The sequence below is a fragment of the Merops nubicus genome, unplaced genomic scaffold, assembly GCF_000691845.1.
Source record: "Merops nubicus isolate BGI_N331 unplaced genomic scaffold, ASM69184v1 scaffold14435, whole genome shotgun sequence".
In the NCBI taxonomy this organism is placed as follows: domain Eukaryota; kingdom Metazoa; phylum Chordata; class Aves; order Coraciiformes; family Meropidae; genus Merops; species Merops nubicus.
The window spans coordinates 38,018-50,678 of record NW_008610369.1 but is presented as its reverse complement, the minus strand read 5'-3'; the positions used below and the strand labels follow the sequence as shown (position 1 = coordinate 50,678).

At 41.7% G+C, this 12,661-nt stretch overlaps 1 protein-coding gene across 2 annotated transcripts in view; it reads right to left on the bottom strand.

The window, feature by feature from the left end:
- Window positions 1–2,158: 2,158 nt before the first annotated feature.
- Window positions 2,159–12,661, bottom strand: part of LOC103773527 (janus kinase and microtubule-interacting protein 2) — a 31,178-nt gene continuing 20,675 nt past the window's right edge. Inside the window, exons 15-22 of one of the 2 annotated variants that reach the window (XM_008940897.1) lie at window positions 12,179–12,244; window positions 11,249–11,317; window positions 10,686–10,763; window positions 9,596–9,799; window positions 8,039–8,104; window positions 6,453–6,525; window positions 3,443–3,451; window positions 2,159–2,200 (exon numbers count right to left, since the gene is read on the bottom strand). In XM_008940897.1, coding sequence (XP_008939145.1) covers window positions 6,475–6,525; window positions 8,039–8,104; window positions 9,596–9,799; window positions 10,686–10,763; window positions 11,249–11,317; window positions 12,179–12,244 — 534 coding nt within the window. In that variant the 3' untranslated portion in view covers window positions 2,159–2,200; window positions 3,443–3,451; window positions 6,453–6,474. Of the gene's footprint in view, window positions 2,201–3,442; window positions 3,452–6,452; window positions 6,526–8,038; window positions 8,105–9,595; window positions 9,800–10,685; window positions 10,764–11,248; window positions 11,318–12,178; window positions 12,245–12,661 lie in introns of those variants that run through there. The other variant, XM_008940898.1, reaches the window with a different exon arrangement.

Sequence of the window (12,661 nt, the reverse complement as noted above, 5' to 3'; positions counted from 1 at the left end):
TTGGCTTTTTTCCCCTCTGTCCTCCAACAATTTTCTTTTCTTCTTCAGAAGCTACTTGTAGGTCAAATCCAGTGATCCTCAGTGTATCATTTAAACAGTAAAATCAAGTATAGTCATTACTATCTCAGTGGCAGTCTTGAAAGAGTATGAAAAGTATCTGACAATAGACAGGCTGTTCTTCATGGAGGGAGGGAGAAGAGAGATAAGGCTACAACAAGAAGACATCCTCTCCTTCCCTTCCTCTGCCAAGTAGGGTGGTGCTTCGTTGTGGTCTCAAGTGCCGAGTCGTGGTGCCCATTTTGCAATAAACCAAAAAGCATTTTTCCTTTCTTCCCCCACACTGCAGCTGTCATTTGTTCCTGAGGTTAAAACCAAAGAGGGCGAGGAGGAGTCCCTGCAGTGAGACAGACATTTAGTTCAAACTGAATCAGCATCTCTCCACAGCCTGTGTTCCTCCTGCTCTGCCCTGTTAACTTTTGACCATTTGTTGGATGACAGTGTCACATTTAAACAATTGCCCTGCACAGCAGGTATAAATTTTTCTGTTGTAACTTTGGTTCCATGCCCAAGACACACTGACTTGACCAGCTGAAAGTGGTTCCTTCCTTTTAAAGTTCTTCATAAGTAGGCTCACAGCTTATTTTTCTTCCTCGTTTGTAATTTGAACATACAGAATTTCATTAGATGCAGCATATATCACAGCTTCAGACAGGAACTGTCAAGTAACAAATCTTGAGTGATGGCTTTAAAATACAAGGTGGTTGCAGTCTTGGCTACAGGTTGTTCATTTTTATACTTTTTAAAATAGGTGTAAACAATGTTCTCTTCATCATTGGGGTGGAAGCATTTGCCTTTATAAGGACTAATCTGTGTGGCTGGGAACTCTAAAAATAAATAAAAAAAAAAAGAACATCTGCATCAGGTAAGTTGCAAATTCCTCTCTCTACCTCTCCCAGCTGGCAAGATGCAATCTATCAGAAAGCTGAAAAGGTCTGTTCTTACAGTTATCATCATTAAACTGTTTGTTTGTCTGTATAAAAGGCATTTGTGAAAATTCTGGATATTTTTGCCAAACCTGTCCATTTAACCCTACAAATTAGAGCTCTCTGGTTGGTAAAAGTCCCCATGGGTGTCTTCAGGTGATGAAGTGCTGGGATTAAACCCCCAGCCCTGAATGAGGGTTGGCAGATGGACAATGTCCACAACCAGACAAGAAACACCCTCCTGATTGATTTTTACCCAGGGTCTGGCCAGCCTTGGGTGGGAACTGATGAGGAGATCACCACCAGGTGCCCTCACCTTCCACATGAACTTGGGGGTGGGGCAAGAAGCCACCTCTATAAGAGCTGACTGCTTGCAGGGGGGTTGGGGTGTGTGTTTACATGGAGTATGTGCTGTGTGGGGATCCTGGCTGTCAGAAGGGCCCCCTGACTCTTCAGAGCAAGTGGAGTTCCCTGGATAACAGAGCTGGAACATGAAGCTGTCTCTGAGTCCTGGCTATATAACTGGGCTCATGGCCTGGCTGCTACCATCTCCCATGGCTCAGCTCCTTGCCCAGCTCGCTCCCCTCACACCCCCTGAGGTGGGTGAGCACTGGACTTGTTCCTCCCTCCGGCTCTGCGCCACGTTGGATCTCTGGGGTTGATGTGATAGCAGAGGGAGGAGTTTGGCTGCTGGTCTGCCTGTTAATGATAATATCATTCTGCAATGGGGAAGCAGTCAGCAGAAGAGATGAATAGTTATGCACCAGTTCCAATACCTCTTGAACCAAAGCTGCCTAAAATTCACTGGTAGCAGGAGATGTGACAGCCAGTGAAATGCTTGTGGTGCCAGGGTGATGTCAGGACTTGGGCTAGTTGCAGCAATGAGGCAAACAAACTGCTCTTGTTCCAAGGAAGACTTCCCTACCTATGGAGGTTCTCTGGTTTAAAACCAGGGAAAAAAGGGTGTATTTTCTATACTTGCTCTCTTAGCATTCAAGCCTACATGGGAAAATTTACTGAGTGCAAAATCCATGCAGACCAGACTTCCTTATGTGAACACAAATAAGTGAACGTGTATATTCAAAAGCACAGAAAACAGGCAGGTAGGAAAATCCCACATAAACAGGAATTAGAGAGCTGGTCTGGACACTATACACTGCTGCAGGTGGTTGCATACATGCTTGTCCCTCCTTATCTGAGCAGTACAGCAGCGAGCGCTGCGGCTGCGACGCTCTGGGAGAGAAAGAAACCAGAAAGTCTCATCTGTGGCTGCGTTGCAGTTTGCTCTATAGGCATGAACAAGACCAAAGAACTTTCACCATCAAACAGCTCCTCAGGTACATTCCAAATGTGCTGTGCTTCTTTTTGTTTATCAAAGACCAGTTTGAAGTCTCTTAGGAGAAGGTTACCAAAGCCCACTTGCATCCAGTGGAAGCAGAATTTTGCCAAGGTCCCCCGATGACATTTAGCTCAGCAGCTCCAAGAACAGAAACCCTGATGTTCCACTCCCCACACCACACTCACCCCTCCCAGCTACTTCAAATGCCAGTCACCTGGGCAGGCAGGTGCTTTCAAAGTGAACAGGAAACACAAATCAATGTTAGTTATTCTCTCTGATTCTATGTATTTCAGCCCCAGAAAATATGACCTTGCTGATATACCTCTCAACCTTCTCAACATCATTCCCAAATTGCTTCTGTCTTGAGATTGCCCCTCAGGTGTTGAGGGGTGAGGATCCCATTGGAGGGGAGTGGACAGGGGTGAAGACTAGGATCAGGCAGGGGAAGAGGAGCTGACATCTGTTACCATTGCCTTGTTTTTGAGGAATTGCTACAAGATTTGACAATCTGCACGTGTACAGTGACTTGCCTTGGTGCAATACTCTACAGATACTATGCTTGCTGTGATGCTGGGCCTCCTGCAGCTGTCGTCCCAGGTCAAGGGAGGTCACAACAATGCAGACCCACTGGAAAAGCCTCAAGTTTATGTATCTGCCCCACACCTCACCCTTAAGATTTCTCCATTTTCATAGTCAATGTCCCCTTCCCTGCATCACCCTATCTGCACCACTGCCATGGCCACTTCCTCTGCCATTCAGCTCACAGTAATCCATCTTCTTGTTCCCTGCCTGACATTCACAGCCAAATATGGAAAAGCAAGATGGGAAAGACACAAGAATCATTCATCTCCTGGATGGTCCTAGGAGTGGTACAACACACAGGCAGGCTCCCTGGGGCTCTAAACCAAATTTCAGTGCTCTGAGGCCATAAACCACATTTCAGTGCCCTCTGATGCTTCTTGTCCTCTCTATGGGGAGCAGGGACACAAGTAATTAGAATTAGACCCTTGTGCACTCCTGGAGCAGCAGTGAATCCAGTGAGCATAACTCTCCTCATGTTGGCACTGTAGGCAGAGCACCCCTCCTAGGCTCAGTTAAGTTACATCAGAAGGATTTACACCTGCTAAACCTTAGATGTTGTTTAAAACAAGCAGAAAACCTGTTGAAGGAGACTGGGCCACAGGAGAGGGAAGGAATGGCTCCTCTCTAACAAAGAATTCAGTCTGCCTTTGAATACATTGAAGAGCTAATTGTGAGGTTGTTAAAACATTTTTTCTTGGCATGCAGACACTGAAATGTTACAGGGCACTTGAGGTATTTTCACAGGCTCCAAGACAAAGAGTTAACCAGCACTGCTAGAATTCTGGTCTCAGATTAATAAGGACTTCTTTTCTATTTTGGGAAATGCTTATTTCAAAAAAATACCGGTGTATATACCTGTAATTCCTAAAAAGCCAAGTGACTCATCCATGTCATGCCTGCAGTTCTCAGTTTGCCTTCCTTTCTCCTCTGTGCTGGCAAGACAAACCCACACACACAGCCTCAGGAAGCATACACTGACATTTTTGTCCTGAGACTAGGGGTTTCCTAAGTTCAGTTACAAGTGAAATGAATTTTTCATGGGAATCATCTTTTTCTTTTCTGATCAGAAATGTCACATCTAAAAAGAAAACTATTTCTATGCATTTTTGTGGATCTTTTGGCATTTGCATCTACCACTGAGGACCTTTTTTTTAAACTCTGATAAAAAATGTTTTAAAACTGTTTTTATTTTTGAGAAGTCATGAAGACAATATTTCCAGATGAGTTCTAATATTAATGAAATACTTAATTTTTATTTCTCAGGATGCAAAGACTTTACTGGGTGCTCCATCTTAAAAGAAATGGGATTAGGAAAAACTGTTCAGTAGTTTAATGCCATTAATGCGTTTTTAATCAAGGTGACCTAAACTGAGCAAGAGTTATTCTTATTTTGCTTCCACCATAGCTGATATCAGCGTTAGTAAAACTAGAATGTTTTAATAAGCTCCTTACTAATTCTGTAGCTGCACCAGAAGATGCAACTATTCAAAAGAAAACCAATTCTATACCCATGCAGGTGGAAATATAGGTGCATACTGTACATACAGAAAATGTAGCTGTGATAGAAACTGAAAAAAGGACAACAGTATAGGCAAACAGGAAAAACTCATGCAGACAGCTTCTTGCAAATGTCACATGTCACTGTCAGTTCCTGTGAGGTTTCAAGGTGCACCTTAAATCCAAGATGATTATTTTTCTTTGACTCTCCCTCTAGCTTAGCTGCTTGTTCTGGACTTATGATTCTGCACTACAGCAAAAGACACAGCCATATGAAATTATTTGCTGCTACTGTGTACTGTAAAAAATTTGATTTCTTAAAATTAGCCTATACACATTTTGGCTGTTACAGAACATTTTCTGAGTTGTTTTTTTTTCCCCCCTACTATGAATAAGCAAGAAACTAAAATAAAATTTTCAGCAGTTATGGCCACTCAAAACATCTCACAGCTGTTGTGGTGTGTCATGGTTCCCAGAAATCCAGCAGCAGGAGCATTAGTAAGTATGCAGTCATAACTTCTGTTCAATGTTCACTGGATCGAGGCTATTTATGTTTTAAACAGCAGCAACTCTGTAATGATCTTGGCCATTGTTTACAAGAGCCATGATCTCTGATCTGTCCACATTCCTCTGATTCTTTCCTATGGTTCTTTCCCCATGCAACTCAACCTCTATGTATACTGCTGCCTCAGCCCATGAAAACACTCATTTTGAGGTCTGGCTAGCCAAGGAGGCAGTGGATACCAGTTGATGTGGCTAATTCTGAGAGCTGACTCTGCATCTGCACAGAACTGCAAAAGAAATCCTTGATCTAGCTGAAATGAAACACAAACTAGGAGGCTTTTCTCTAGAAAGAAAAGGAAACCCCACCAACCTGGACCTGTGCCACTTAGTTATTATCCATACCTTGACCTGCACCTGGAAACAAAGACTGAGCCAGTACAAGTGGTGGGAGGGCATGGCCAAACATCCTTCACACACAGCAGTATTCTCAGCTTGCCTCAAGTGCAGGGCAGAAGAATTTATTCATTCACATAGTTCAAGCCAGAGTCAAGAGATACCAGAAGAAATTTAATGCTATGGGTCTGTCCCCAGGACAGAAAATTTTAACTCTGTCATTTCATGACCTGGAGTCTTTAACATTATCTAGGCTATGCTCTCCTTCTGTTACCCTGGATCAGAAGAAAAATCCTCCTAGCCCAGCATCCTGGTTCTGAGAGTGGCTAGGCACAGAGGGGAAAAATGTGAAGGCCATGCACATTTCAGTTCAGTTCCTTGATTTATTTCCCCATCTTCACATTGCTTTTTGAACTCCCAGCCTTCACGTGCTAAGCATGCTATGGCAAAGACTTCTTTACATCCCCCATCACTAACTATCAACTTTTGTTTAAAGTAAACTTATTATATGACAGTTATTTGTACTGGAGGAGACGGTGAATGATAGCAATCTATCCATCCATCTACCCAAGGACAAATTTTCTAGACCTCTCCCATACCTCCTTTCAACAGTCTCTCACTTCCTGAGCCAGAAGAATCCTTCTATCTCCCTCTCCCTGTCTATCAGCAGCTGATCATTCTTCCTTGCCTTTCCTTTGTCTCTCTCCTACTTCTGGGCACCAAGCTCTACCTGCTATAATCTCTTGATCTATTTCCTGAATGCCAGCTCAGAGCCCATCACAGTGTGTATGCAGCTGAGATTTAGAACTGTTTTCCATCTGCATCGCTTTGCAAACATCAACAGTGAATTTCACCTGCAATTCTCTTGACTACTTCACACTGTGAAATTCTTGTTAGCTTTTATTCCTACAGTTCTGAATAGCATAGTATCACCAGCAAGCTTTGACAATTCACTTATAAGTATGATAAATGGTGCTGGTCTGACTGCAGCTCGCTGTGGCCGCTCAGTAGTATGAGGACCCTCCAGTGAGAACTACCACAAACTAACAGTGACCTGCTGAATTCTCTGACTCCACACATACACCAGAATACACAAGAATGTGACCCCCAGCTCTGTGCAAGAAGTGCTAGCTATGAGGAAATAAATGTCTTACCTTTCCAAGAGGCACAATGACATCAAGGCCAAAGAATAAAGGCAAGAGAGAAGAACAAGAATAGAAAAAGAAACTGCAGAAGAAAAAGAAGATTGTGTAAAAAATAAAGCTCATGGCACTGTAAGCATCAGTATTATCTGTGCACTCTGTAGGACAATTAGAACAATCACAGATTCAGAAAACAATATTTCCCTAGTCACTTCTGTAAGTACCATACCACCTACCAGGCTCAGAAACAGACCCCATTAATTTTGGTGATTAATTACAACTGCACCATATTGAAAGCCTGAGGTACAACTGTTGCTATCAACCATCATACACTGACTGAAGTCACAAAGCTGGATATCAAAAGTAGCATGGCCAATATTTTTAAGTGTGTTAAAAAACTGCCTGCAATCCCTGCTGGAAATAGCCTGGCAATATAGGCACACACACACACATATATACACACATGCATAATATCAAACCCTGACCATTAAACGTTCAATAGTCAATTTTTGGATGTCTCATTTAAATGATGAATGCACTGCCTTCTGAGAGATGAATTTTTGTGAATCAAAAGCTCTTTTGAAAATTGACCCTAAAAAGTCTATTCAAGGTCTCCATTTGACCATGGCAAGATTTTTTTTTTTTTTAATTTTTTTTATTTTCATCATAGATTATCATCTCCTATTTTTCCAAGTTATATTTATGAGGAAGACAGACACCGAGCCCTTGTATCACAAAAAGCTTTATCGGAAAAGAAGAAAGAAGAAAGGTTTATGTGTGTTGAGTTTTGCTTTATGCCCTCTTGCTTCACTTTAGGAACATAGATATTAACTGAAAGGGCTCATGACCATTGCTGTCACTGCACTAACACAGCCATTATTTCATAGGACAGTTTACACACAGACATTGATATTTGCTAATGTAGGCCCAATAGCAAGGCTCCCACTGGAGATGCATCTTACTCCTGGTGTTTCTAGAAAACACACTACTGGCAGCAGTGTGCTGTGCCAATGCTATCATCTGTTCTTCAACAACCCTATCTAATCTTAATCTACAAGTAGCAAAGCTCAGTGTGAGTTTGCCTTATTCACCAAAACAATGCAGCATGTATTTTTAGAGAGAGTGCCTGTGTGGACAGACATACAGTACATACACAGAATGTGCACGTGTGGCTTTTTGACAGTCAAGTTTCAAGGCAAGGTCCTGGTACCACATTTATACTGCATTGTCAGCTGCAAGCTTCAATAAAGAGGACAGCATCAGAACCTGAGTCCCCTAGTCCCACTCAGGTATGGGCAATCTTCACACCTCCACTTTGTTTCATTTGGCCCTTCTGGCTTGCTAGCATCATCTTGCCCTTAATGCAAGTATTGCCTGTCTACCAGTGCAGCATTTAGCAGCCAAGCAAAGGCTCCTCATTTGCTACAGAATCATTCACCATCATGAAATGCAAATTAAAAAAAAAAAAGCAGCATAGTAGAACACCACCAACAGGTCCAGCTGATCCAGCTAAGCAAAAGGTCATGTAGTTCAAGTGAACTAAGTCATTAATTCAAAAAAAGTTGATCAGCGTGCTTCAGAAGCATAACAGAACCAACCTTTTCCTCCAGATCCTTAATTTGTCTCTTTTGGATGTCAGTTTTATCTTCTAAATCTCGGATCCTCTGGAAATCAGAAAAGAACGCATCCAGACTAAATTCTCAGTAAATTTGCTCCCCTGAACAAGGAACTTAACATTCCAAGTGCCAAAAGCCTAGAAATTAACAAATCCCCTTCTCTGGCAGGGACAATCTCATGTAGCACCATGACTCCATCTACTAACCCCTGCCTAACCACAGCCTTGCCATGTGTACAACTGCTCAATATATGCTATTGCATATATGTGACTAACCTCAAAAGCTGGAAATTAGTATCAATAGTGGAGCTGTTTCATATTATCTACTTTATATAAATCCTGTTTTAAATAGATGGAAAGCATAAGATCTTACTCTTTAGGATTATATTAGGACTCATTAGATTTCTGTTTGTCTTGTTGAGAGAGGTTTAAAGTGTTGTTATTATTAGAACTGAAATGATAGGTGTATATGATACTACGAAAACATGACTCTGTGGTGAATTTGATATATACATCCTAAGTATGAAAAATGAGGCCTTGAATCTTGGTATCTTTATTTAGTCAGGGCAAAAGACAGCTGACCAGCAAACAGCAGAGATCTGAGGGGCAAACCGAGAGACACACAGAGGGCCTGGCTCCTGGAGAGCAGATGGCACCCTGTGACTGTCCTAATTGTCTGCAGATGAGACAAGGAGTTTATGGCTGCTTTCAAACACTACTGCTTCCTTTCCTTGCTTCTCAGCCTTTCCCAACCCAACCTGCAGCTGAGGCTTGCTAAGAGTTGTTTGGAGAAGCTAGAACTGCTGTGGCACTGTTGGTTAGGGCAGCAGTCATGACTGAAGTCAAGAAGGTCCTCACACTGCAAAGGCCTGGTAAGAAGAAGTAAGAGTAGGCCAGTCTCCAGCCTCCAACTTAGGATCAATCAGGACAAAGTTTCCCTGTGAACCATAAACCCTGGGCATACACTTTCTGTCCTGCTGCCATAAACATTTGCCTGAGTTCTGTTTCGTTGTGCAGCTGTCTGATCAGCATGCTGTGACTCTTCACCACTTGCTCTGAGACCTCAAGAGAGACCTCCGAGACCTGCAGAGCAGCAACCACTGAATGTGAAATGTACTTCTGCACCTCTGCAGTGAAACAGAAACACTGCCCACTTTTGGGGGACAGAGCAGAAGTGTCTAGAAAACCAGACAGCTCTCTTATGTAACACAGCCAGAAACATTCATAGAGCTCCTCTTGTGCCCAGTCCAATAACGAGGGATGACCACTTTTATTACAAAGCTAGATTCATGAAGACAGAATTCTGGATGAAAACTTTCATTTGGAATTTTAAGACTCAAAATGTGAAGACCCAAAACAATCCTCTGCAAGCTAATATCACATAGTTGTGTACATAGTGAAGACACAAAGTATGAAACAGCTCAAGAAAGCAGATGCCAGGCTCCCTCATGATCTGGAGTTTGCCTAAATTTGACCTCAGCTTAGGTTCTTATACAGCAAAGCTGAGTAGATAAGCACATACATCATTCCTTTTTATTACCTGGTGAGCCTGCTGGAGCAGCTCCATCCTCTCCTGAAGAATCTGGCAATCATATTCTCTGCTTTTTCTCAGCATCTGACGTCTTAGCTTTTCTACAGCTGTCCTCAGCTCTTCCTGCTGTTTTTCAGTGAGGAGTTCTCCAAACTTTATCACCGTTTCTTGCTGTAAAGCATTGTACAAGGTGGCTTCAAGTTCCTGGATCCTCTGGTTGATGCAATACCAAAAGCCAATTAGAGATGAAACATTGTTTAAAACAGTGGGAGCTGGGGGATTGGTGGCAGAGTCAGGCACCTGCATGAGAGGTGGTCCCTGTGCTCATATGTGCGAAAATATGAGAAAGTCATAAAATGGTTCAGTGTTTTGACAAAAGGATACAAACCTCTTTATTTAAACTATTTTATTCTTAATTGAGGAATCCCTCACTTTGACTTTTTTTTAAAGCCGTTACAGAGATGATTAGCAGTTGGATAGAATTTTCATACCTATTTTTAGTGTAAAGATGAATATTTCACCAAATAGAATATTGACCCATTGTGCTAAAAAACAAAAGTGGAAAGGTTGAAGGTCACTATCAGACTGCCTTGTTCTTAATCCTGCTAATCAATGAGCATACTCATTAACTTGACAAACCAAACATGATGAACTTGCACAGCCAGTGATCAAGACTTATGGATCAAGGTTTGACATAGCAATGTTTAGAGCAGGAATTCTTGATTTTTTGTGGCATATTGTCTTCTTGCTATGACATGTGCAAAACAGCCCAGACTCCAGATCTCAGTTCCAGCTGTTTCCACCGACTCTGGTTGGAGAAGCCAACTTTAATGAGCAATATCTGCCTCTAACTGACAGAAGAGTTTTAGACTTCATGAGATGTGTCTTTTTGTGACACGAAAATGCAAGATGTCAAGTTGAAGCTGTTCAGATTGCATGGTAATGCATTAGAAGGTGAAACAAACAAACAAACAAACAAAACACCCACCTAAAAAAAGACACTAAGAAAAGAGCAAAAAACCCTCTTCCTGATCCAGCAGGAGTCTGTGTCTGTCCCAGTGCTGGCCAAAACGTGCAGTAGAATTTCCTTTGTACATACCATGTATGCTTGGTCAAGAGCTTGCTTCCTGTAGTCCAGTTCTTCCTCCAAATAACCTTTTATTTTGCAAAATTGCTCCTACAATGAAGGATCATTTGGACAGAAAAATGAATGTTACTCAAGGTACTTTGGTAAATTTGACTGAATCAGCTACAGGTATCTGACTCGGGCAGGACTAGGAGACTGGTCTTCAACCAACAGGCTACAGCACTATTAACATTCGACTGAGCTAGAAAAGTAGGAAGAGAAAATAGCTGTGGATTGCTTTGGTATGATAATACACCTGATCTACATGGAACTAATTTCATCATCTCTTTGTTGTCTTCAGGGACATCACTTGCCATTTCAGTGGTTTTCAAACCTTCACTATTCCTTTCCCATGTTATTCTGCTGTTGCAAGTGAACCAGACTGGCAACAATTTCACAGACTCCCCAGTAATCACTGAGCACCTGCATATTTAATTTGCCAAAAAACCTTTTTGGTTATCTTTTGACACACGAAGTAAATGTGACAACACTTAGTATCTTGCCCCTAAAATGGGTATTAAGGAAAGTTTGCTTACCATATCACTTTCCAATTCCATCATCTTCTGATGCAGTGCAGCTTCAGCTCCCTCAATCTGCTGGATCCACTGAGGGGAAGACAATGAGAGTTGTAACCTGCCACGTTTTCTAGGCACACGGGCAGTGGCAAGTGGGACATCTACAGCATCCTGTTAGACTATTTTTACTAATTTATTGATAGTTCTGGGCCTATTTTAAGGCTGTTCTCCTGTGATAGAGCCAGCTGCAATGTCTGTAGGTAGCACTTGACAGAGAAGGAGCAAGAGGAGCACCATTACCAGATGACTGGAAGATAGGAAAGCACACTTTCCTCTTTGATGGACAGGGAACCCATAACCCATTTCATCCCACAGATAATGGCCCACAGTGGGGCTCTAGCACCTGCAAAATAACTTAGCTGGGTAGACAGCAATTCTCTTTGCAGAGGAGGAATTCTTGAGTAGAGTCCTTGGAAGCTATCTTGATGACAAAATTGTGTGCTGCATTTGAGCCACAGAAAGCTATTTTAACCAACCTTCACTTTCTTTTCAATTTCCAAAACAAGAAACTTAGACACATAGTTTCAGTGGAAATTTTGTACACAGATCCCTTCAGAAGCTTTGGAAATCTCAGGACTAGAAATGCCACACTATAACTCACTACAGCTTAAATGTCTGATGGTTTCTCATTCAGTTTACAATTGCAATTTTCATTTTACATTCTTTTTGTGTTTATAGTTTTGACTTCACAGCTTGGGCCAGCTGAGTTTGATATTTTTGCTGCGTTAGCAAGGTGTTTAGGACTGTGCTGGTACAGTTTACTTTATCTGGGGAATCACTTCAGTTGCCAGAACGTTTGACTATACTGACAACAACAACAACAGAGCAGAAAATGTCCAGTGTTACTTGAGACCTTAGATAACACATGAGAAAAGCAAGCATACAAGTTACCTTTTCTGCCAAGGACAATACAGTGGAAGCCTGAATTATGGCCACTTGTTCTTCATTTCTTAAATTCTGTGAAAAGCAAAGGAGGGAATAAGAAACTCAGCTGCAGTTTCCCACATGAATAAAGATAATCTAGGCTACAGACTAAGTGTACAGATTTCAGGGAATCCCTGTAGTGCTAGGTATTCTGTTCCCATCAAAACATTCAGAATTTGTTAACATATTAAAATGAACACTGTTTTTGCCTTCCTGCATGACATGGAATATATGTTTTCATTCCATTAAATCTTATGAGAAACATAAACTAATATTAGACCCATTTGTCTGTCTTCATGCTAGTTTTACAAAGCTGAATTTCCATTAAAGCTTTTGTAAAAATAATGCTGATTTATACCAGCATGTAAATAGACAATTGGGATCCTTCACTTTTATTTCTTATGCACTTCCTTAAAACATACCTATAGTGTTGGCCAGATATAGAGTATG